Source organism: Ostrea edulis, chromosome 8, assembly GCF_947568905.1.
Source record: "Ostrea edulis chromosome 8, xbOstEdul1.1, whole genome shotgun sequence".
Taxonomy (NCBI): domain Eukaryota; kingdom Metazoa; phylum Mollusca; class Bivalvia; order Ostreida; family Ostreidae; genus Ostrea; species Ostrea edulis.
In genome coordinates this window covers 46566757-46594402 of record NC_079171.1, presented here as the reverse complement: position 1 = coordinate 46594402, position 27646 = coordinate 46566757, and the positions used below count along the sequence as shown (strand labels likewise).

The 27646-nt window shown below is 34.8% G+C and overlaps 2 protein-coding genes across 3 annotated transcripts in view; both read right to left on the bottom strand.

Moving 5' to 3' along the window:
* The window catches only part of LOC130049109 (uncharacterized), a 253249-nt gene that overhangs the window by 195204 nt on the left and 30399 nt on the right, over positions 1-27646 (bottom strand). The window lies entirely within an intron of this gene.
* LOC130049118 (alpha-mannosidase 2-like) lies at positions 3728-11014 on the bottom strand. 2 transcript variants are annotated; one of them, XR_008797625.1, is made up of 4 exons: positions 10227-11014; positions 9201-9321; positions 8271-8573; positions 3728-6081 (listed from the first exon to the last, which is right to left on the bottom strand). XR_008797625.1 is itself a non-coding variant. In XM_056146329.1 (4 exons), the coding sequence occupies exons 2-4, from the start codon at positions 8529-8531 to the stop codon at positions 4036-4038; spliced, it is 459 nt and encodes a 152-aa protein (XP_056002304.1). In that variant the 5' UTR covers positions 8532-8573; positions 9201-9424; the 3' UTR covers positions 3728-4035. The 2 variants fall into 2 exon arrangements, 1 of the variants encoding a protein (XP_056002304.1); XM_056146329.1 differs by lacking the exon at positions 10227-11014 and having other exon boundaries at positions 3728-4085; positions 5934-6081; positions 9201-9424.

Below are 27646 nucleotides of genomic sequence, written 5' to 3'. Positions count from 1 at the left end.
ATTACGACTACTACTATCATTATTACTACTACTACTACTACAGCTACAACTACTACTGCTATCATTACTACTACTACTACTACTATTAGTATTAGCATTATACTATTACAACTACTTCTACTACTATTACTACTACTACTACTACTACTACTACTACTAGTTTTATTAGTATTACTACTATTACGATTACTACTATCATTATTGCTACTAATACTACCACTACTACAGTTACAACTACTACTACTATTATTACTACTACTACTACTATTAGTATTAGTATTACTATTATTACAGCTAATACTATTACTACTACTATTACTACTACTACTATTAGTATTGTCATTACTACTATTACAACTACTTCTACTACTATTACTACTACTACTACTACTACCACTATTAGTATTAGTATGATTACTACTATTACAACAACTACTACTACAGTTACAACTACTAATACTACTACTACTACTATTATTATTATAATCACTACTATTACAGGTACCTCTACTACATTACACTACTATTATCATTGTTGTTATATGGATTTAGTATTGTTACTGCTATCTTTATCATCATTACTAATGTTATCACTACCCTTATTACCAATGTTATTATTATCATCATTGCATGTTTTTTGCCATTATAGTTATTCTTATTATAATCATTATTATTATTGATTGTTCTACTATGTTGTTTCTTTAATGATTACTGCATGTTTGAGTATTTTCATTGCATTTTATTATTATTATTAATATTATTATTATCATGATTATTATTAATATTATTATTGCTATTAATATATACGCTATTATTAATATTGTGGCATTTTAATTTTCCATTTATTATTCGTATTATTATCATTATTATGATTATTATTGATTTTTTCTGTTATATTGTTTCTCTTATGATTGCTGTATGTTTTAATATTTCCTTTTGTAGTTATAATCAGTATCCTTATTGATTGTTCTATTATAGTATTGGTATTATAATTAGCTCATGTTTAATTATTTTTATTGTATTTAATATCATTTTGTTTGTATAATCATTATATTAAATCAAAATCTTTTTTTTTTAATATTTTAAAATATTTAGCATAATATATTTAATAAAGGCTTTTCAACGACTGAATCATTGTTTTATTTTAATGCCACATTTTTAAAGAAAGAAAATTGGATTCCCACAACCTGGGTACTCCCTGTAAAATGTCATAACCTGGGTCTTAATTGGTTTGTTAATGCCAATGATCAGTTGTAAGTATCTCTCAACTAGGAATGGACTTTGTCAGCTAAACAATGACCATGATGAGAAACTGGCATTCTAAAGGATGTTGATGATGAAGGGTGCACAAACAAAACAACCTGATGTTTTGGACGAAGTACAAACACGAAATAATTCTCACTTGCTAACCCGCGAAAATCATATCTGCCTTGGGAGAAGTCATGTTGGCAATTACTTTTTCTGAGGGTTGGAACATTTCAATGTTACTTTCCCTTGCATACAAAACTTGGTATGCGGGATGTGTGTTATAAACTCTTGCTTAGCAAACTTTACGCGAAGCATTGAATGTTTAAAATGGTCAATCACACACTTGTGAACTTTACACTCTCTACAATGTGTTTGTAATTGACCACACTACTAGATTACAGACGTCCCCATTAATTGGCTTGATTAACTAAAGGAAATGTTACAGTAAAATCTAACGTTCATTCCATTCAATCACAGTGACATCAATGAAGTTTGTACAAGTACAGATATTTTTCTGCAAGATAAACACTGCCGAAACAGACGTAGGATTATCAACGATACATAAGGGACTGGCTATAACGATGTTAACATAATTTATATCTGATGAAGTATATGTAAAACGTATACGGTATCAATTTTGATGCACAAGATGTGCATTTCGACAAATAATGTTTCTTCAGTGATGCTCATCCGAAATGTTTGAAATCCGAATTAATAATGAAGTTTAAGAGCTATTATAGCAAAAAATCAGCGTGCCAAAAAAGGTGGAATCAAATTCGTCTTAGGATAAGAGCTATGCATGAAGGAGATAATCCTTAATTTTGAAATGAATTTCTAAATTTTATAACAGCAATTAAATATGCATCCGTATTTTCAAGCTAGTAACGAAGTACTTAGCTACTTGGCTTTAGAGACCCTCGGGGATTAACAGTCCACCAGCAGAGGCCTCGACCCAGGGGTTATAATCTAAAACTTATACGGTTCCGATTTTGATGCAACAGATGCGCATTTCAATAAATAATGTCTCTTCAGTGATGTTCATCCGAAATGTTTGAAATCCGAATGAACAATAAAGTTTCAGAGCTATTATAGCCAAAAACAGCGTGCCCCAAAAGAAAGGTGGAGTCAAATTCTTCTAAGGATAAGAGATATGCATGAGGGAGCTAATCCTTAATTTTAAAATGAATTTCTAAATTTTATAACAGCAATTAAATATACATCTGTATTTTCAAGCTAGTAACGACGTACTTAGCTACTTGGCTGTAGAGATCCTCTCGAACTAACAGTCCACCAGCAGAGGCCTCGATCCAGGGGTCATAATGTAAAACTTATTCGGTACCAATTTTGATGTACGAGGAGCGCAAGTCGAAAAATAATGTCTCTTCAGTGATGATCAACCGAAATGTTTGATATCCGAAATAACAATGATGTTTTAGAGCTATTATCGCCAAAATAGCGTGCCGAAAAAGGTGGAGTCAAATTCTTCTAAGGATAAGAGCTATGCATGAGGGAGATAATCCTTAATTTTGAAATGAATTTCTAAATTTTATAACAACTATTAAATATACATCCGTATTTTCAAGCTAGTAACGAAGTACTTAGCTATTGGGCTGTGAATTACAGAAATAACGCAATAATAAGTCAGTGTAAGTTCACTTGTTACCAGATCTGTCAAGGCAACGTCTTTGTCTATGGTTATCCTTCATCGAACCCCTGGATCAGCTCTATCATAATCAAAGTTTCGATTTAGGTATATCGGTCCTGTGCCACCTGATTCTTAACTACGGTGTATATCAATTCTAACGATTGAAACAGTTGGTCCAAAGGTTAGGTGGCGAAGATGAAATCTCCGGAAAACAACATCGTTTATTACTGGATCTTGACCCAAAATTCCGGTTTCTCCAAACGCAATAAGTATCACGGTTTTCATCAGGAAATCAATACACAATACACAGTAACATGATAGAAGATTTATTAGCAAACATCGATGATAGTATGAAATGTATTTGTTATGTTATCACTGGTTACACTCGACATAAAACAAGGACGACTGCTTTCAGCAGATGTTAAATAGGACGATCCTATACAACGTTTATCACATGAATACGACGTCACAGTAACCGTTAAACCGTTAAACACCACATGAATATCTTTATAATAACCTCTAAGCATCATGTATGTCGTCACAATAACCACGAAAGGTCAAGTGAACATGGCATCAAGATAACCTCTAAACGTCATAGACTAATGAGGTTAAAGATTCTAGACAATCGGGAAGTCAGGAATCATCATACATTCGTACATGTATCCAATAAAACTATATCCATATATGTTTCACGCATAATGGGCATCCATACATATCATACGTAATGAATCATTGTTAATATTTCAGACATAATGGGACATTTGTTTTACATGTATCACAATATATATATATATATATATATATATATATATATATATATATATATATATATATATCATTATACATCACTGATCCACGTTCATATCATCAACAAAATAAAATAATACATGTCATTTAAATACAAGAAAACAACACACACACACACAACGACAGTATTCTTTCACATCCGATATTCTTCAGGGATTTGAATATCATTCCTGAGTTTTTTATAAGTCAACATCCATACAATACACATAAATACTTGATGGGTGCGATAACATGTTTGTGACGTACAAAATATTCCTGCATCCACTGATGATACCATTACAATTTTGTATCCATAGACACGATTCTCATAAGGAACATCCCAAGGGGTCTGGATTTCAAAACCTGAAGGATGGATAGGAAAACAGACAATCCATGAAACACGCACCTGTTTATGTAAAAAAAAAAAAATCACAGAATTGGTATTGGAATCAATATAATTCCATAAAAACACCATTAGGGTCAGCAAAACGTCATCATAAAATATAGATCACCTGGCAATATCAGTCACATCACTGAACCCATGCCTTTGGGAAATTTGAGAGAAAACTAACATTATCTGATCACTAGATGATTGCACCATTCTGGTTTATAAGACACAAAGTTACTGATATGTCAACCATTTATAAAATGTTTCTGAAATTATTATCTTGATAAGTTAGCAATCATAATTGATATATTTGTGTTGCACAAAAAACAATGTGTTTCTCTTCAACCTCCAGTGTAGTAGAATTATATCATTGTGATGTGTTAATTGTTAAATTGCAGTATGTAGTCTATTATAGTAAGTGAATTATCAATAAAGTAAAACAAACTGTTTCTCTGTAAACTCGTGTACTAAAACTTGAGGCAACATCATCTAAACACTCCTCATACTCCACAAGAAGGCAAATCAAAAGCAGTAATTTCATTAACTTGAGATTAAAGATAGTAAGTGTGGAGCCAATTATTACACAGACGGCTTATTATGATAACACATCGATGTTTAGTCTTAACCTCTAAGCACCACCTCTGAGTAAATGTCCTATTTCACGAGGAGGTAGGTCAGTGGCAACTATTTCTTGAATTTGAGGTTAACAAAAATGAAAGAATGCTTTAGTTAATGAGATATCAGAACCACTTGTCATTGAAACTCCGTCTCTTGTCACTGGGGACAGAAAGGTTGACAATGTTCAAAATAAATATGCTTCATCGAGGACTCTTAATCCATTTCAATCATAAACAAAGACTTCGCATGAAATCCCATTCACAAATTAACAAATTTCAAGAGTAAATATATTCTTTTGTTTGTTGGTCATTTGTTGAGATTGTCTCTGAAATAACTTCAACTTAGAATTTTGCATCGTGCTGCAAAAGTCACGAAAACATACAAAAAAATTCTAAGAAATACATGTACACCATATTTTCATATGGAAATTACATATATCCAAATGTGATGTTGCAAACATTCCTAAAGACTTGGTTTCAGGAATATAAAATATTGAACGAGCCTACTTTCTATCTCGTTCTCACTCTTACACGTTTTTGTTTCCCGCGTTAAATTGAGTCCAAAATCTGGCTTGGATTTCTCGAAAAAATCTCAAACTTAAGTTTGAGGGTTTTTTTTATTTAAGCAGTCAATGTTTGAGTAAACTCTCAGACTTTAGTTCAAGTTTCGACTTCAATTCTTTTCGAGAAATCATGGCCAGGTGTAAGCTCATTTACATGTCATGGTCGGATAATGAAGATCACATCTAAACACTCTCTGACACAGCCCTACTCAGATAGCACAGCTTTATGTCCAATACAAATTTCAAACTCACTTTCACAAGATCTCAGGAATATACAGCTTTTATCACACTCAATTCCACAGCATCAAAAGTATGTACATGTGTACAGTTTACTTCACACTCAATTTCACTGGATCACAAATTTGTACAACTCTTATCACACTCAATTTCACAGGATCTCAACTCTATACAATTTTCATCACACTCAATTTCACGGGATATCATGGTTGTACAGCTTTTATCACACTAAATAGCAAATGATCTTAAGTCTATAAATCTCACTAACATACTCAATTTCACAGTATTTGAAGTATGTGCAGTCTTAACACAATGCATTTCACAGGATTCCAAGTCTATACAGCCTTTTATCACACCCAGTTTCACAGTATCTTCAGTCTATATGACCGTTTATCACATAAAACAATTAAAAAATCACTCCCATTATCACTAACATTATAAACATTCACCATTTGACCTTGAAACTGTATATTTCATGGGATTCAAGGTCAGGCCACTATCTAGCGATGTGGGGCCTTTGTCGTGTAGTAATATCAAGGACGTCCGCCGCATCTCCTTCACCCCTAGCGTGTCACTGAGCAGATCCCGTAATCTGACCTAGATAAAGTGGTTGAGAGAACATGTACCTGGTCAGTAATGTAAGGCATGGTATATAACTCCTATTGCATGTACTGGAATGTTTACATCACAAGAACTACACTAATGTAAGAACTCTCTCTTACTGTTATATAAATGTAAACTAATAGAAAATGTTTAATAGAGGACCAGTGAACAAATGTATATCACAGGTTTAGAGCCTGCTATCCCACAATCCTCCCCTGCCCTAAACTAGGTATCCCATAATTCTGTATCGTTATACTCACATATACCACTGTCAACGTCTCAAAATAAGCAATGCTATTCCACATGTAAATTCACCTTTTTATGGCTAATAAAACTAAGAACTACTTTATAAAATATCACGAAAATGTAGGACAAGTAATTATTTGTAGTTTTCACCCATTACTATGCATGCTCTATGTACCTATGTATAGTCTTGGTGGAATAAAGCAACCCAATATCCGCATTTCAATGCTTCTTGTGTCACAAAAAGACTTGACATCTGCTCAGTATTTACTTTTTTACGTATGTTTTTGTAAAGTAGACTGAAGTTGAAACCATACTTTATTTGAGCATATGTGCCATTTTACGAGAATATTGTAAAACTCCTGGGAGCAAATAACAACAACTCTGGGTAAATATTGCCCCAGCCCTAAACTAGGTATCCCATAAGTCTCTGTATCTAAAACTGATATATGAAAGGCGAAGATAATGTGCAGTGTACTATCTCATAACTCATATAAACAATGCAAAATATATAGTTGGGCACAAACGGACCCCTGGATACACCAGAGATGGGATCAAGTGTTTGGGGGGAGTAAGCAGTCTCTGCCAACCCGTCATACCCGCCGTGAGCCCTATATGTAAAACGTACATGGTACCAATTTAGATGCACCAGATGTGCATTTCGACAAACAATGTCTCTTCAGTGATGCTCAACCGAAATTTTTTAATCCTGATCCAGTAAAGAACAATATGTATCCAAGAATATCCTACATTGTAAGTATATCCGAAAACTAAGCACCCCATAATACCCTACATCTAACTCAAAACTAAGCATCCCATAATATCCTATATCTAACTTAAAACTAAGCATCCCATAATACCCTATATCTAACTCAAAACTAAGCATCCCATAATACCCTATATCTAACTCAAAACTAAGCATCCCATAATACCCTTTATTATATAGCTAATAAATAGTCTAATATAAAATCTGTGTAAAATCTAGAGAATGTTAGCGTTCAATATCCTGAGAATTTATTGAACGCTAACTTTGCATTGCGTAAATTGTATCCGCCCGAAACATTCCGAGTATGAGCGTTCAATATTGACGTTACCGTAACGACGTAAAGAAGCCAAAATGGCAGACGACGGTCCTCCGAATCTGACAGAGCCGGTATTTGATATTTAAATTAGCAAAATGTTTTACTGTACATAAATTATGATGTCCCCATTTACAAAATCAGTTTGCTTCATGCATTGATGACGGGTTAAACATTGAACAGTTAAGAAATGCATGCTGTTATTGCACACTGCCAATATTGATGAATTCTCGTCTATTTTGGAGTAGTTTGAGTGAAAAGGGATATAATTTAACAACTAAATACTTTAGCTATATAATAAAAAGGTTATTGAACTTATATAGGTGAATATTGGCACTCGTTGGCTGTCAAAATGCACGAGCTTGCGAGTGCATTTTGACAGTCAACTCGTGCCAATATTCACCAATATAAGTTCAATAACCCTATACTATCTAACTCAAAACTAAGCATCCCATAATGCCCTATATCTAACTCAAAACTAAGCATATCATAATACCCTATATCTAACGGAGAGCCCATTGCTAAATTTCTCACAATTCTTGATGTACAGTGACAAGTTAGATATCCCACAATCCCCTTGAATATAATCAAAGTTAATCATTCCGCAATCTTACATACCTAACCTAGAACTCATTGCTACACTCCCCACAATCCTTGGTGTCCTATGTTAGATATCCCACAATCCTTGGTAGCCATCCCTAAGCTAGATATCCCCCAGTCATTGCTTTCCCTCACTAAGTTAAATATCCCACAATTCTTGGTGTCCCTCCCTAAGTTAGATATCCCACAATCCCCTATATCTAATACTAGTATCGGTATCCCGCGTGTCTGTTGTCTACTACATATCCCACAATCACTTACATCCCCCTGTGCATCAGTACAAGATAATACATGGCTTGAAATCACACAATCAAGTTTTAGTCTGTGTAATAGGAGTGCTGAGTCATCGCTCCGTGTGATTGGTCCATCATAACTCTGCTGTAAGGACCAAAGATTGGGTAGGTGCACATCACACGGTAAAGATCCCGACAGGAAGGAATGCTGGGAAATAAATGACGGTACACTGGCTGAGTTCTTCTGAGGTAGAATCTGAATGGTATGTGCTAGGTACAGGTAGGTCATGTGAGCTTGGAGTGAAGGAAAACCACTTGTTTTGTCCTTGATCTATAAAAGAAAAAGAGCAGATAGGTCACAATGTTTACATACCTTATGGTGCTAAAGAAACATTCTAATTCTTATGTGCACCACTCACTAGCTTTACACAAAGGATACAAAAAACTCGTCATTAACTATATTTTGAATATAAATTAACTTCAAACTAACTATACACTAAGTCTACACTAACTATGCATTAACTTTTCACTAACTTCAAACTAACTAATTATACATTAAATTTACAATAACTATATATTAACTTTACACTAACAGTACAATAACTTTACATTAACTATGCATTTAATATAATATACTAATTTACACTAACCATACATCCAATATATACTAACTTAACACTAACTGTGCACTAATTTTACACTAACTATACATTTAACATATACTAACTCTACACTAAATATACACCAACTATGTATTGACTACATTATAACTTCACAGTCTTTATGTATAAACTTCACACTAGCTTTGCACTAAGTATACACTAACTGTATTCTAACTTTAAAGTCTGTATGTATAAACTTCACACTAGCTCTACACATAATACACAGAAATAGTGATTGGTAAAAGTTGCTTTGTAATCAAACCAAAAAAATGCCTTGTCAAAAAATGATCACTTACTGGGGGAGCACTGCGGGACTGTTTGGGTATGTTTGGGTCTGTTTGGGGTCAGCGTGTTGTCTCGGATACCTTGACCTTGACCCCTCATGTCGTCCTGATTCAGAGTCCTGTCCAGCATCACCTGAATTTCACATGTCACCAAGATACATTTTTTCTATAAATACAAATATATATTCAAACATATATCTTGATTGATTGAATTAACAAATCTAGTGTATTGACTGTTTTCCCTTCAATTAGCCGTGACTGCAAACAAAGAATTGAACAATTCACAATGACGTAGACACTCAAAGAACACTTCATACAGAAGTGCTTACACTAAACATGTAGTTACAATTGGATGAGAATATACTCTTCAGACTTATATATCTAGTTCCAGTTGTTTGTTTTTTTACTAGAATGAATGGATTTAGTCTGCTTTTAAAAACAGTACGTTTACAGAGCAAGATTGATTGACGCGTGTTGTATATATTTGAACTACTCGTTTTGTAAAGCGGTCTACCTCAATTAAATCACAATGAATAGTTCCTGCCTCTGTGGCCAAATCATGCACTACAAAGTTTACAATGTATGGACCTTTTCTTTGTACTTTTGGTCAAATTAATGAAATATTAGAGCATTATACTTCAATAAACACCATACAGCTGTCAAAAATATGAATGTAATTAACTAGTTCTGTTTATTAATTTAGGAAACTGAGTCATCAATCAATTAAACTACAAATGCACAATGTAATGTTATCTTTTCCACAAATGTGAATAATATTTTTAAATAAAGAATTGTTATTCCCCCTCTACTGCTAAATTTCCACAGGCAGGTTTTGGTACAACTTGCTCTGACACTTGGCATCCTCGAACATCTTGTTGGGTTAATTTTTTTCATTTTTTTTTCATTATTTTTTGTCTGTTTTTCTATTGTCTGTCCATTCCTTGGAGGTACATTTTTTTACTGACCAAGACAGAGTTTCTCTCTGAACCCCGGTTATCATAGATAAAAAATAAGTGGAAACAAACCTAAAATACTTACATTAAGCTTTCAGGGACTGCATCACATAGGTATGTTTCATTTCTTTTTATTTCTGTGCTACTTTGCCTCCTTGTAAACAGCATTGCATTGATTATCAGCAACAATTCATGCCACATATATAATTGTTTGTGCTACCATTATGATATGAAAAGGGAAGATAAAGAAAAGTGATTAATCGGATAGTTCCTTCATACTTATATATTTTATTGAAAGTAGACATTGACGGCAAACTAACAACTCAGCTGTATGACAAACGGGATGATTTCAGCTTCCCCATCGTCATTTTCTCACATTTATGTAGCAATATTCTATCATCACATACATATGTTGTTTGGATATCTCAACTGAGTCGATATGCAAGAGCTTCCTCTGCGTATAGTCAGTTTTTAAATCGAGGTAAGCTACTGACAAACAAGTTGATGGTACAGGGGGCTCAACAATCTCGATTGAAGTCAGCATTTCGCAAATTCTATGGTCATTATAACGATTTAGTTCGTCAATTCAACCTCGCATTGGGTCAAATGCTGTCTGATGCGCTCCATACCGATTGTTCAGTAGTTCTTCGCACACTGATTATGAGTGTGGATAACTCCGTTTACCCGATCAGGATATAGGGATCACGGCGAGGGTGACTGGTTGATAAGGGATGCTTACTCCTCCTAATCACTTGATTCCACCTGGGGTCCGTGTTTGCCCAAATATATGTCATATATGTGTATTGCTCACTGTTCGTTAGCTTCACCTTGCATATAAGGGATATGAAATAAAGAGTTGGGGAAATACGGACCTTTGGATATACCAGAGGTTGAACCAAATGTATGAGATGAATAAGCATCCCACGTCGATCCGCCAAACTTGCCGTGAACCCTAGATATTGATATGGTAAATATACCTGCTCACCCCCCCCCCAATGAATTAATTAAAGGAGGAGTCCCGCTCGCGCCCGTAAGTGAGAAAGTTTACCAGTTTACTTTCGGAAGGTCGGTGGTCTCTTCCCAGGTACATTGTATCTGGGTTCTCTCTTCCACCAATAAAAAACTGGGCGCCACCAGAAAACTGAAAAATTCTTGAGTGTGGAGGAAAACATCAATCAATCAATGAATCATATGGAGACGTCACCATTGCCGGTGAAGGGCTGCAAAAAGTAGGCCTATTCACGGTGCTAACAGTCTTAGAGCAAGGAGGGTCATTTATCGTATCACAACTTCTGTGAAAAGGGCCCTCAGTTTTTGTAGTTTCATTCGAAAGATCGTCCCATTTAGTCGCTTCTTTCAACAAGCAAGGGGTGCTGAGGACCTATTTTAACCCGGACACGAAGGGAAGTACAACAATTTTAGACCTATCCTTAGGACTCGGGTACGTAACAGTAAAGGTTCTTTAACGTGCCAACACCGAAAGACCCTTCCTTTCTAAATGCCTAGAACAATCATTATTCATCTATACGTTTTAAGTACATATATTCAACGTTTTCATATCTATAATCAAAAAAAAATGTTCCAATAAACAAACTATTCACAAGGTATATCATGCCGCCATCTTGGTTTTCTTTTTTACTAGCTACATCGCTTGAAAATTTCGGGTGTTGCTAAACACGGAACGGAACAGATTGGACAACGGAATAGAATTTAATAATTAGAATGATTAATGTAGCTAATATAACACCAAAAATTGGGAAAAAAATACTTCGTTATGATTAAAATCAAAATTTTGGGAATTTGTATACAAGCGGTGAAACAATTTTATCTTTAAATTATTCATCATACATTGATTAAGCGAAGTTAATTAAAAGTTTGTATAAAAATTTACAAAGCGCTTTACAAGAATTTTGAAATGTCGGCATTGACAGATGTGTTAGCGAGCAGCAACATATATGGGTCGGGAATGTAAAGAACACAGATACTTTATATGCCCCCCCCCCTCTCTCTGCCGTGGCAAAACAAGTTAAACACCTTGTGTTTGATATGTTATTTTTTAACTTACAGGAACTTTGTGAACGCAGCACTTCAATCTTAAACAGGGAGGACTTCTAGCAGTTTATTTCTAAACTAAATACTTGCATCGTAATATTTAGACTGATAATGAGATGACTTTTTAATTCCATTCAAGCATAAACTGTCTGTTAACCTTTTAGCTATTTAATATCTGTTAAATTCTCATACATTTACTATGGATCGTTAACTTCACCCTAGTTTCAATCTTTCTTTCCCGCTGCATCTCTTCAAGTTCAACACTAATCTGCAGGTTGTCAGTAAATGTACGAATTTAAACATCAATTCATCTCAAATGAGACAAACCTTTTACATACTGGACTCGTTGTTTTTTGTTTTTTTGTTTGTTTTTTTTTTTGTTTTTTTTTTTAAATTGATATGATGCATAAATACATATACACTTATTATACAAGGTGTAGAACTAAGTTACGAATAAAAGCAAGTTCGATTTAAGAAGGCTATGTTTGGGGGAAATTGTTGTTTTTTCTTTTACAAAGTTGTTTCCGGGGGGGGGGTTGTTTATTGGATATAAAATTTGAAAATTCAAATCTATATCGGTATGGTTATTTTTTTTTAATTAATTGATATTTTCATGGTAAGTTAATGGTTTTAAAATACATATGCATTAGTATGAAGTATATGAAACGGTGGATTATGTGAATGACTTCCCGCTTTCTCTGTTTCTGCTTCCCTTGTCCATGATAAACCTTTTATTTTGCAAAATGCTGACTTCCTCATAACATTGCATACAATATTTTCCGTTTTCCGTTCCGTCTTCCGTTTCGTTTTCCGGTCCGCGTTATAGCAACACCCGAAAATTTCGATATATATTATACCCCTACCGTTTAGAAGCAACTTATTTTATCGACCAATGAAAAAAAGGCTATTCCGAAATTATGTTAACTTCCGTCCCACCTAAACCGATTGATGCTTTTTTTTTTTTGCATTTGAGAAACAGACGATGTTTGGGTCAAAGGTTGATTAAAACCGATAAAAATACTTTATGGTGTATCTAGAACTGGTAGATTCCCTTTGTGTATTTTAAAATACTGCCTTAAAGTTAGTCAACCGAATTATTGTATATTACGTATTTTTTTTATGAATATACATTTGGGAATGATGATAGCTGGATTATCAATAGCATTAAGCAATTGTTTAAGGAATGACTTTATAATCCGCGAAGCGGACTATAAAAAAAGCGTAAACTGCCCCAAACCAGGTTATACTCGTATAATTTGCCCCAGAATTAAAGTCATCCCTTATAATTTAATGCAAGAGACAAAAATACTAACTTTCGTTTATCAAAATGTACATTAACTCGGAAAAATACAAGTCAACTGAGCCGCGCAATGATTCACTTAGCAACAACGACAAAGTGTCTAGCTGTGAAGGTCGTCATCTTTAATCCTAGTTCTATGGAGCCTAGCCTATTTATCAAAATATGGTATCGAAGGTGAAGTTTGTCACGATAGAAAATATGTCTAGACTATGAATGCAATGCGTATTTCGCTGCCCTTTAGAGATAAAGATCGACTTTGAAGTCGCTCATATCCGACCGATTGAGAAAATACGGGAAATTGCATTGTTTAGGCCCACCCAAAATAAATCTTCAAATATCAGAAAATGCAATAAGTTGCGGCTTTACCTCTGTGAGAACTTCTACAACATGAAATCTTACCATTACATGCAACGTTGTCGCTAATAGTAAATCCAACACAAGAAAATATGTATAAGCAAGTGACAAATTGCGATCCACATGGCAATGTGACTGACGTCATGTAATAAAATGTGACGTATGCAATTTTGGTTTGCTTTGTTGAAAGGCAGATCAAGCAATGAAACACACACACCCCTCCCAGTGATACATGTCTTTCAAAATGAAGAGGCAATGCTTACTTGGTAAATCATTAATTCGAATAAAATATCTTTGTTTTTGTTTTTTTCTATTATTCGACCATCATACAGAGAAATATGTTTTACAACAGTGATTTTGCGTACAAGCTAATGTTGACAACGAGAAAACAATGTGTGTATCAAACCGAAGAAACTTATTGTACACGTTGACTTCCTATCCCATAGAAGGCTAAAAACAATGCTGCGGTGTAAAGTTAGAGAGACAAGAGAAAGAAAAAAAATAGCCCCAGCGTGTGGTTGTCAAGGGGGTGTGTCCCCATACCACACCAGGTTATACAAAAATAACCTGCGTTCCTGGATTGGAATTTGACCAATCAGAGACAAGGATACAATAAGAATTAAATGTATATATTTGAATAATGCGAATTTCCATTATTTGAATGCTCGTAAAATAATTGAAGGAAGAAAACCATAATATATTACATGTAGCAAATGTATCGATCTCCGAGTAAATGCACTTTGTATCAACATCAATGTGTGTGTGTATTTTACAGAATAGGTGAATCATATGTAAAAAAAAAAAAAAAAATATATATATATTACAAAGTTTTGATTATCTACACAGAAGCTGTACATATAAAATATTCCCTCCCATATATACAATTTGGAAATGAAGATATCGAAAGTGAGCTTGTCTATCTCAACTTACAGTCATTGAAGATGAAAATCTAGAAACAGTTTTCGTTACTCGTTATTATTCATAAACTAGTAATAGGTGGCGGGTTAACCATGGCCAGGTACTGGGATTACCTACTGCCGAATTGACTAGAATTTTGTTGAAGCACATCGCCCTATGAACTATATTAAGGAAACCAAGCATTTGTCTTAGCTGAGCTTATAATATAAAGGACCACGTAATGAATCCTGTATATTATAGAACATACCGTTAACCTGTATTTCACAAATTTCCAAGATTGCTCCTGTCGTAGGATCATCTTTAGGAGTGTCATATGTTGTTTCTACAATGACGTATCTTGCCGTTTGTTTACATGGAAGTTCGATTATATTGTTAGGTAGATCCGGGGATGTGTCTGTATAACACCGAGTTCTCTGTCTTGTGTTAGTCGCTGCAACTGGTGAGTTAGAGACGTCCAGATAAAAATTCTTAAATCGGTATTGCTTCCAATAACCAGGTAGATCACCTGTAGTGTAAAAATTAAACAAATATAATGAATGTAAAAATGTATTATTATGAAAGCATTGTAGAACATCAATAGCTGGAAGTCCAACGATCTGTAATTTAAACAACAAAATGTGTTTATGAAACACTGCTGTCACCCTGAGTAGAACCCTTTCTCCATCATAGCTGGTGTGGCTTATATTAGAGTTTTCTCAAAAGTAGTTCAAAAGTCAATGTGAAGGACACTAGCTCAATGGCTTACATTTTTATGTTCTCCAAACACAGTTTGAAAACATTGTTTTACTCGGTTTCTTATTATTTTCGTCCAGTACTTTTTTTTTGTCCGGGAGTGTTCTCAGAAACTACATGAGAAAATTTCTAGGACGATATAATAGCATTTTCAGATGTGCAGAATGATGGTCGTTTTGCCTGCACGCGCATCCAAGTTCATTGCAATTTTGGTACAAATCAGAATACACAAGGGATCGATATGAAACCTTCATACATGTATGATGATAATATATCATTTGTAGATATGCAAAACGATAATTTCGTCTGTACGCGCGTGTGTATGCACGTGTATCACATTTTTTGTACACTAATCAGTCTAACTATTTTGTTGTTCATTGAATTGGTTTGATATTCATATCATAGGAATATATTGAAACCCTGAACGAATTCATGTGGTCAAAATTACCAATCTGCACGCCCATGTAAGTGTGCTTCTTTTTGATTGAATAATACTAAAATGTAACTCTCTTATGAATGACGCGAATGAGTAAATATTCATAGCATAGGTAGATAATATGTATTGGTGTGATAAAAGAATACACTCGAACACGTGCGTGTATCTTCTTTCAAATGTTCATTTTTTTAAAGGACGATAACGTTTTTTTCTCATCAAATTCTTTTTAGGTGTGTCTTGGTACTCCTTAAAAATTACTGTAGTTAAATTCACTGCTCAGCACGTACATGTGCTGATTTCTGGTTGGACGAATTTGAAATTATTATAACTTTCTTATATTTGATGCAAACATTATGAAATTCATAATGTGTGTATAGCATACATCTGGTGCATCAAAATTGGTACCGTATAAGTTTTACATTATGAACCGTGGGTCGAGGCCTCTGCTGGTGGACTGTTAGTCCCTGAGGATCTCTACAGCCTAATAGCTAAGTACTTTGTTACTACCTTGAAAATACGGATGTATATTTAATTGTTGTTATAAAATTTAGAAATTCATTTCAAAATTAAGGATTATCTCCCTCATGCATAGCTCTTATCCTTAAACGAATTTGAATCCACTTTTTTGGCACGCTGTTTTTGGCTATGATAGCTCTAAAACTTCATTGTTATTTCGGATTTCAAACATTTCGGTTGAGCATCACTGAAGAAAAATTATTTGTCGAAATTCGCATCTGGTGCATCAAAATTGGTACCGTATAAGTTTTACATACAAATGCCTGTTGAATGACATCAACTCAAATTTCGGAATCGTAATCGTTTGCGCGTGTATTCACGCATTCCTTTCTTTCATTTTTTGTACTGAAATGACGATCTTAAACATACTAATTGAAAGCTAAAATAAAATGATTTTTGCTATAAGTTTACATTGACATCACTTATTAATTGGGGGAGGTTTGGAAAACATATGTAACGATCCCCGTTACAATTAGAACTAGTTCATATGTGGTTTTCTCGCAAGCAGTGTATGGTCATGAAGTAACAAGGTATGTTACTCGACTTCTTTAGATGAGAATATTGATGTCCCTATTATGTCAACAATTCTTTATTATTAATTTGTATCAATATTTTTGACAACCCAAATACATGCATTGAAGGACACAACGCATTTTTCTAGACTTTTTCATTTTTTTTTTTTCAGCAAAATTAATTCGTTTCATGCCTACAACTACTTTAAATGTCTTTTTAGTGAAATATTTTGCATAGTTTTCCAGTTTGAAAGCGATGGAATTAAAATCTTGCGATATGCATATTTACTCTCGCTATTTTACGCACCATTACGTTTGATGTCATATGCGCCCTCGGGTTTTAAAAAAATATATATTAGTCATTTCATAAACAGATTAGATTTAATCGACAAAAACAATTACCACGATAACGGCTTGTAAATAACATTGCATTAAGATGTTTTGTGCCGTGTAAGGGTGTATCAGTTGTCGGTAGAAATGTTTGTATTGAGAATGTTTCAGTTTTTCGAAGGAAGGTATGAGAACAAAGACGTGGATATTTGTTTTTGTTATTGCAAGAACTTTACATTAAAAAAACACCCAGTCACCTTTTCAAAAAAAAAAACAAAAAACAAAAAACAAACCGTTTGGACAGAGACTCGGATAAACTGCAAGAAAATGGTATATCGGAGCTAAGCACTGCTAAGCATATATGCATCATATTCATAATTCTGTTCTGGTCTTCAACATTCAATACACACGCGGATGAACTGATTACCACATTGTAACATATACCGTGTGCTCTCAGTTTCTACCACCTGGTACAAAAAAAAAAATAAAGATACAAAATAATTTTAATTTTAATTATAAAAATAAATTTGCATTTCCTAACTTTAGATTGAATTATAAAACATCCTGAGTTCATAACCACTTTAAAATTTAATTATTTTCATTGATTTGTGGGGTTTTTCCCTGAAATATACCCGTGAGAGTAGCTAAGCCTAGTTTTCTAATCTAAATATAAATAATAATTGCACTGTTTATTTTAGAAAATCAGTGCCAATTACAGATCTATAAAGATATAACATTACCAAATAGAGTGTAGGCAGCGACCCTTATAAACATTATTTACTCGCAATACTCGCTTTTTCTCGCTATATTTTTTTAGTTACACAGTCAATTAGTGACCTCGCCCGATACGGGTTTTCTTTTCACACCATGTATTTTTCCGTATCAGGTCACTAACTAACTGTGTAACGAATTTATCACGTCGAAGACCTCTAACTGTATATATTGTGGGGGGGGGGTGTCTATATCATACAACTTAGTCAGATGTCTTTCCTTTTGACACGGCTGCAAGTCGAACCCGACGATAAATAAAATTACTCGCCCAATACGGATTTCACTCGCATGATATGGTTTTTTTCATGACGTCATGTGACCAAGATCTGACCAATTAGATTTCAACAATTTTGTCTGAGGCGTGATAAGGGTATTTACATCGCTATTTGTATGCACGGGTGGCAAAAACATACAGAACTTGAAAAAAGTGTCAACATCGATTTAAATGTTGTCTATTGTGAATAAAGGCCCCCAAAAAGCTGAGTTTTTATTGATACCTTACAATGTACATTACTTTCACAATCAGTTTATCTTCGAAAGGTGCATTTGACGTCAAAATACCATGGGACTACCTAACTAATTAACTAGACTTTTTTTTAAATCGGGGCTTAGATTTAAGTCTGTATTGTGGTTAACTTTTGCAATATTTCGGTGAATGAATTGCAATATATAATACATTGAAAAGCCATTACCTTAATGTAGAAACACAATGTTCTGTATTCGATACTTATGTACATAGCATTCTTTCATATGCATGCGAAATTTGGGGTTTTCACAAGGCACCTGATGTTGAAAAGTTTCATCTTATGTTTTGTAAAAAGTTATTGGGAGTGAGTAAGCGTACAAATAATAATGTTATCTATTGTGAATTAGGACGGTTACCTCTATATGTCAGATAAAAATGTGCATTTTTAAATACTGGTTAAAACTTAGAAATACAAATAACTCTATTTTTAAAAAGTTGAAGTTTTTGTACATCAACTTACACCTCTTCTTGCACTTCAATTACTCAAATGAGCACAAAAATAATCAGCAGGCTTGTAGCAACAATGGGGCTGTCCTTCTTATCATTACATGCAAAGTTGGATATGTTTACGTGCAGAGATCGATCTAGACCAACATTGTGAATGGTGGTGAAAGTGTAAAATTTAACCGATGAATGGAACTAATATTGCAACACATACAATAAAAGATTTTAGCACTACTCCTGTTCCTGCCCAAACAATCCATATGATCGGTATACACGTCACTAATGCAATTTAACAACGCATCACTGGTAGGCAGTTTATTGATTTGGCTATTCTAACCACACAAAAAAGACATTGATCATCAATAGTATGGGCGAAATAAGTTCTAAGGATACGGATCCGAAAAAGGTGGAAACTACAGAATAATGGACTGATCTTATGCTCACCTATACAAGTGTGTACTTAGTGCAAGGTGAAGATAACGAACAGTGATCAATCTCATAACTCCTACAAGCAATACAAAATAGATAGTTGGGCAAACACGGACCCCTGGACACACCAGAGGTGGGATCAGGTGCCTAGGAGGAGTGTACATCCCACCAAAACCCTTGATCTGCTAAAGTATATACAGACGGTTAGAATGGGGTCATGTCTTGGACAGATTATGATACTCAATATAGGCTACGTAAAGAGGAAACCCTGCTTCTTCCTGGGGGGAAGTTGACTCAGTCATGGCTTATCTGTATGACACCTGGACCTGCTCATAATACCTTAAATGCATCAAAACCCGGTATTGGTAAATGTTTCAATTTCAAGGGTACTTGTGATAAATTTCCCATGCATGTATAAGCACAATTGTATTCGTTGTGGTAGTAGCCATACTATGCTTCGTTGCGCCTCACCAGTTTTGAGCAATATCTTCGCTCAAACTGTTTACCCCCAAAATTAAACCACACAGTTGTATGGACAGCAAAGTTGTCGTCCACAAACCAGCAATACAAACAGCAATTATAGAAGATTATCTCCAGTCTGAGTTTGCTAAGCTTTTAGACGCTTCAATATCTGAAAAGAAACATATATCCCCAATGTTGTTGTTCCCCCTTTTTTTCTCTCTGCTGCATTTCCCTTGGTCTTCACGAAAGGATTTTTAAAAGTAGTTGAATTACCAGTTAATGCAAGTAAAGGACATCACCAAAACACAATTCTAATACACAATTTGCATATAATCACAACACACAATCTCTTATTGACTATCCGTTTTTCGAAAATGGACCAGTTGGGTAAGGGCACAACATTACAAATAAGCAGACAGGGTGGTGTATCATATCCATATCAACTTGTTACCAAATATATTTCTGCATACATCCAGAGGGTCCCACTATTTCAACATTTTAATTTATCCCCACTCGATACCAATTTACAGGGATACTTTGTAAAGTAGTTAAGCTCTTGGATTTGCCTGCTAACTCAGGATACAAATCATATTCTGTACGTATTGGTGCAAGTACTGATCTTGCTTTAAAGAGTTTTTCATCTGATGATATTCAGGGATCTGGGCGTTGGGAATCTTCTTATCAATTCTACATTCGCATACCAAAGTTTTTAATTCATTTTGGATACACAGACAATATGGTTGGTGGGTTCCTTAATAATCAAACATGCATTTTTGGAAGCTGTATTAAGACAGGTGGCACCAATTTGACACTAGAAGACAAACACCTCTCTGTGGTGGCAGGGATAGAGTGGCCTTCAGTTAAGTAAAACAAGACACACGATGGGTCCTGTACCTAATTTCATTCAAAATAGAATACACTGGGGGATTTGGATAAGTTATCGGTAAGAGAATCAGAGTTGTTGTAAAGCAATTGCTTTTATTTATAAGAACTATTTCCAAACATTAAAGTGATGTGGCCATCTATCCTCCCACGGTTACAATTGGGCAATTCAGTAAGTGTGGAAGATATTGGAAAAACACACAAACGTGTTAATTCTCTTATTGGTACAATCGCCCTGCATTCCCGGGGTACCATGATTCGTCATACAGACATTAAGCCTGATTCAGCTTCGTTTTCAAAAGATGGGGTACATATGTCCTCTTTGGGGAATATCATTTCCTTAACTCTCTCCAGGGAGGACTGCAAACCATCGTTGTTCAAGGACATTTTGCTTTCCTAACTAGGGAGTGGGATCGGGTACGGCTGTTATTGTATGTTGCTTTACCATCACCATGTTGGCAGAGTTCCCTGGATCGATTTTCAATCTGGACCTCGTTCCAGTGAACTTGTGGCGTAATAGCGGCAATCTGGATGTAAATATAATAAGGCAAGCTTTGACCTCTGCACATCCCAGTATCAATGCTTTCTATATAATAAACTTTGACATTTGATGTTGTGAACTTTAAACTTGTTTGTGCTAAATTTGAACTTTGATGTTTGAAATTTGACCTATGATCGTGAACTTACATCATCACCTAGCTACATGGTTGTATGTGTAGCTTAATGTTGAATGTTGTTGTCTATATATACAGTGTATATGCATCTGTTTTCGGGCATGCTTGTTGTTTACAGCACATTGCCCATGTTGTATTTCATTGGTAATTTATTCATAACAACCGTGCCCATAATATTGCTGCACTTATTCTAATACATTTTAAAGTTACAATTTGTTTGAGTTACACTTTATTGAGATAATGTCGCATCCAATTCCATATGAATTGGAGACTTTTATCGAAGAAACTGTTCATCCCCCGTGTAATAGTATTTGTAGATTCCTCTATATACTTTAAATAACAAATAGAGCTATTTCCCCTGAGTCAGCCTCCGCTGCCTCCTTTTCTATTAAAGACTCGTTGAATGAGGTTGGTGTAACTTTAAAGTACATTTTCTTTGCAAAAAAAACAGGTTTAAAAATTATCCACCCAACCCAACCCATATTTGAACGGATATGTTCGCTTTGCTTTTTCCTTCTGCTTTAGCTGCTGTGCGAACATCAGTGCTTTGGGAAATAGTACGGTTGTCACACCCCGCTCAAGTTGAAGTACTTGACCTAAACCGTGATGTGAATGAACTTCGTCCCGGTGAACTAAAAATGTAGGTCATTGAAAGTCCTTGCCACAAGTAATACGCATACCAAATATGATTGGTCTACATCTAACTTTGATGGTGACCAAGGTTAAACTTGTTGAAAAATATTCAAAAACTAGTCAAGGTCACCAAATCTATTATAGTTGGAAAATTTTCTTCACAAGAACTATGCATGCTAAATATAACAGCAGCTCCACATAGAATTCGAAAGATATGGCTGATATTCGAATTTCCTAGAAGAAGGTGAAAAATCAATGCTGAGTTTCTGGGTAAAAAATGTTAGTATTGAAAGGTCTTGTCACAAGAAAAACACTTACAAATGTGAAAGGTCTACTTATGGTGTAAAAGATATGGCCAAGGTTCAATGCGTATTGAAAATTTCCAAAACTAGGTCGATGTGGACAACAAATCTGTTATCGTTAAAAAAGGTTTTATTTTCAACAGAAATATTCATGCCTAATATAAAAGCAGTGGCTAATGCTTATGACCAAAATTAAACATTTTGCAGACTGACACACAAACGAACAGAGCAAACACGATTACGGTATCATACACAGGGGCGGATCCAGAAATTGTGGTTAAGCGGGGAGGGGGGGGGGCAAGTTTATGAAGCAGGGAGTCTGGGGGTGGCCTTGAGCTCCTGGATTTTACAGATTGTATAGGGTTTGAAATATGTCTTAGATTGTTTGTATTTTCTGTCATTTATGATAATGTGAAATTAATGAAATGACGCAATTTTTAAGGGTTTGGGGGGAAAATGCAAGTTCTCCCAACAAAAGTAATTAATAAAAATCAAAACAGTGTGTCTTTATTCCTCTGAGAGTGGAAGAAATTATTGCTTCTATTATCGTTTACATTTTTCTAAACGAAAGACTACGATTTACTTTAATTTTGAAAATTTAGGGGGAGGGGGGCGGTGACTGTCTTCCCTTAAATTCGTCAGTGATACACACTCGTGATCTTAAAATCTCAAATTGTTAAATAATTTTGTGCCAGAATCAATGTTTACGAGTTTCATATTAACTCTTCTCATTTTCATCGATTGCTCGTCCATAAAAAAACATTCATTCATTTGCAATTTTGGTATAAATCAATTATTTTGTGAATGTCAACACCGTTCCCGATATTTATAGTAATCCCGTTTCATTTATTTCTGTCATGTGTAAAGATAAATGATAATTCCCAGTTTTCGGTGATTTTTTTCCCAGAATGTTCGTTTTTTGCCCCCAAAATACACGTTTCCCCTTCTTCTGTGCTTACAACCTTTTATATAAGCTAGAACATCTCCTGAGTCACCGTTTGAAAACAAAAACATTTTTTTTTTTTTGCAATTAGTATGAGGTTACGCTATATTTTGGGTTAGATAGACTGGACTAATGTTGACAACTTTTATCAGACACTGAAACTCAATTCAAATCATAAGAACTTGTCACAAATAACTACCCCACCTCTGGGTTTCTCGCCGCCAACTATTTGTTTATCCCTTGAACAAATGAATAGCTCATTAACTACAATGCAATTTGTGATTTGATCGCCATTTCATGTTAAGATTTTTGCTTTGAAATTCGTTCAAATTACATAGGGCGTCATAAGACTGACAATAATCTGAACTGAAATTTACAACCATTCAGTAGTAATATACATGTGATAGAAAACAGCGCAATTGTCAGGAGATTGATTAACAGGTAGCGATACACGAATGACAGCGTTTCTTACAGTAAAGAGGTGGGGCTCTTTTCATTTCAACTTTTGTCAGTAACAATCGGAAATTGTGGATGCAAATGAACTCTGAACCAATGAGAATCTAGGTCACCATTTGACACACGGTAAGAAAGTCAAGCAATTCTAAAAGTTGAAGGCAAACATATATTTGTACTAATTTATTTTACAACGATAAGCATCCCCACAAGCCAGGTGTCCGATTCGCTTACTCTCCCCCCCCCCCCACCCTCACCCCCGCTGGCAGACTTAGTCGAATTTCCAAGCCTTCGAAATATCGCACTTCAGCTTTCCAAGGCATCCAATCAAATCGCGGCATACATACAGTTTGGTTTGAGCAATGGCGACTGTCATGTCTAGCCCGTCCTGTCGCCTTTGCCATGACATTTTGTCTAACAAAACAAAGACGGACGATTTTCAGAGAATGTTTTGGGGTTTACGTTCAACTTCTAGAAATAATCGATTATGTACGTCACCCAAATGATGATAAAGGACGGTATGTGCTGGAATAAACCGAACAAACTCAGCAATATTGAGTACAATATCAAAACGAAACTAGAAACGCTGAAATCTGAATGAATTGTTTTGATACGTGATTTACGCCTTAAACACAAAGGCGGCATAGGTGTCCAGCAAGTATCCACACATAAATAAAAAAAGAAAACAATTTCATTGTTTTCATCTGTCAACTCCATTTTGTAAAACATACACTTGTAACATAAATTAAAATGCGTTATCTGATTGGTTAGATTTTGTTTTCGTCAAGAATAATAACTCGATCGATCCGTTAGATGGCAGTTCAGTCGCAACTAAAATCCGCCAAGGGGGATATGAGAGTAAGCAAATCGGACACTTGGCTTGCGAAGATGAACGGTAAGATATTCACAGATAAATGAACTATGTATTTGATAAACATATATATAAATGTAGATGGCCTTCAAAGATGTATGGTCCGAATTACAATATTTTTTCCATCTCGTAAAAACGTTATTAAATCATTGCACGTATGTAGTTATGAGGCTGTATGACATTTCATACATTATTTCACCTGTTTTAACCAAAATTATTTCATTTTAGAGCAAAGTTTACAAATAATCCCGTCACTTTGCCACTTCAAGTGACAGTCATGTGACCAGTTTAAACTTCCAGAACATCTGTGGCCTTATCCGTGTAAAGCTGTGTATTTTGTTACAACAGTACCGTGCCATCAATTTATTACTAATAAAAACATAAAGTACTTCTTAGTAATGTGTTGTTTTACGCTCTTTCAGCCTTAAAACTAGACAGTTGCGCATGAGTTAATACATCATGTTGGGATTACCCTGACGCGTGTGGGTCTATTCATAGACGTATATCACTGTATAATTTATGGGATGATTTATATATGTACCACACTATATTTACTTTCTAAATAATATTTTCGCTGTTTTCTTTTACATGCAGATATTTTCAAGCATGTAATTGTCACGGGATGTAATTTATTCATTATCAGAATTGATGTTTAATTTCTTTCATTGAAAAAAAAAATGATTTGCATTCATTTATATGTTCATTCATTCTTTCATTCATTTTAATTACCTCTAATAGTGGTCACTATTATTGGAATGTTCGAGGGGAGTAAGGGTGAGCTAGACTTGTTTTTCTATTTTTGTGAGTGAGTGCGCATGTCGAGCGCTAACTTTAACATCACGCACCTGTTTGTATCATTAAAAATCCCGACACCTCAAGAGACGGACCTGAAAATAAATAGCTGTATAGCATTTGTTCATTAGCTATCATTACTTCAGAAATCTTCTGGATTCTATAAGCTATCTTGCATGATACATGTAAGACTATTTAAATTGAAACCATTTTATATATCAATTTAACTAAAATAATTTTATTTAGTAAAATTATTTCCACGTTAAAACTTTGTGAGCGATTGGACGTATGTGAGTTGAATTCACTATTTTTGTAGATTACCACGTTTAACACTTTCATCACGTTCATGTTTCCAAGATAAATAAACACCTTCATCGTCTTTATATGCATTTGGAGTCAATATGAACTCGAGGAAAATCTTTAAGACAACACTATGTAACCCTTGACATAATTAAGAGAAAGTCAATAACTTTATAAAGTAATTAATCTGCTTTAAAGTAATTCTGTACACAAATAATACATGAACATCGGGTCATACAGCTTTAAAATGTTGAATGAAATCCGGAACCAGTTTCGACTTCTATTTTACACATCGTGCATGCTGTTTAAGACCCCTGTGGGCCTTTTCTTCTTCTTTTTTTTCTTTCCATATGACTTTTTCAACTTTTCTGGCCTACTGGTTCTTGAGAATATTTTTAAATGATCCCACTCTATTTTTTGTGTTTTGTTATATCCCCTTTGAAGGTTGCATGATCCTTCATTTGAACAAACTTGAATCCCCTTCATCCAGGAATAATTTATGTCAGGTTTGAATAAGGTCCAGTGATTCTGGTGGTGAAAATGTGAAGTCAATGACGACTACCGGTACGACGCCGACACACAACGGACATATTTTGATCAGAGAAGATCACTTGATCCTTCGTCTCAGGTGCGGTAAAATAGTTTTGACCGGAAATCCAAACATTGACCCCTAGTATCACTGTTCAGGTGCTCTAACCATTAAACTATCCAGACTGATATCTGCGGTAACGTTGGTGAATGAGTTATATGTAAAACTTACACGGTACCAATTTTGATGCACCAGATGCGTATTTCGACAAACAATGTTTATTCAGTGATGCTCAACCGAAATGTTTGAAATCCGAAATAACTATGAAGTTTTAGAGCTAAATATAGTCAAAAACAGCGTGCCAAAAAGTGGAGCCAAATTCGTCCAAGGATAAGAGCTATGCATGAGGGAGATAATCCTTAATTTTGAAATGAATTTCTAAATTTTATAACAGCAATTAAATATACATCCGTATTTTCAAGCTAGTAACGAAGTACTTAGCTACTGGGCTGTAGAGACCCTCGGGGACTAACAGTCCACTAGCAGAGGCCTCGACCCAGGGGTCATAATGTAAAACTTATACGGTACCAATTTTGATGCACCAGATAAAGTTCTAAATATGTAGATTCATCCACTGTACCTTCTCTTCTATAGTAGATTTTAACACTTTTTATGTTGTATTCTTTACCAAGATCCACTTGAAACCAGACTATGGAGTGTCCTGGAGCAGTCATGGCACAGACTATTTAATGTGTCCGCAAGTCCCCATCATTGGCGTACGATGCATATCGATCCTTGTACGTCGAAGTTTGAATAGAGTTGTTGTCGATCTTCTGCTCAGGTTTTCTGAAGAAAAGATGATAACCATTACACGATCTATACGTCAAGCACATTTTTCTTTGCAAAGTGAATTAGATGTCTTCACGCATTATATTTTCCAAGAAACTGCTAACGCACGGCATTGCCAACACCATGTGGTTAGTCAACATTCATGAAGATATAATTTGTGTTGTGCAATGACAGAATATAACTCTTAAAGTTGAGAGATTGTTTTTTACTTTATTCAATTTATGGTGGTCATCAAAGAGTTAAGCCACCGGAAGCTCCTGGGCTTTATAGATTTCATTGGGCTTCAAATATGTCTCCTTAGTAGTCAATTTACCATTTTCTGTCATTTCCAATCAGGGTAAATTAATTAAACGACATAAATTTTAATTCTTTTTGTAACTTCCCCCAATAAATGGGTTTATAAAACTATGGATATAGTGTCCACGTTTTCTGATTTCAAATTCTGTAATTCATATCGATATATTTCAGAGCACATCTATATTGTACATGCAGTTG

What these genes read in the sequence shown, in the direction of transcription:
- LOC130049118 (XM_056146329.1), bottom strand. Translation starts at nt 8,531, where the DNA reads ATGACCTACCTGTACCTAGCACATACCATTCAGATTCTACCTCAGAAG. An exon ending in GTACTGATGCACAGGGGGAT is followed by an intron (nt 6,082 to 8,270) that starts GTAAGTGATTGT and finishes CACTTTATCTAG; the next exon opens with GTCAGATTACGGGATCTGCT. An exon ending in TACAGTTTCAAGGTCAAATG is followed by an intron (nt 4,086 to 5,933) that starts GTGAATGTTTAT and finishes TTACATAAACAG; the next exon opens with GTGCGTGTTTCATGGATTGT.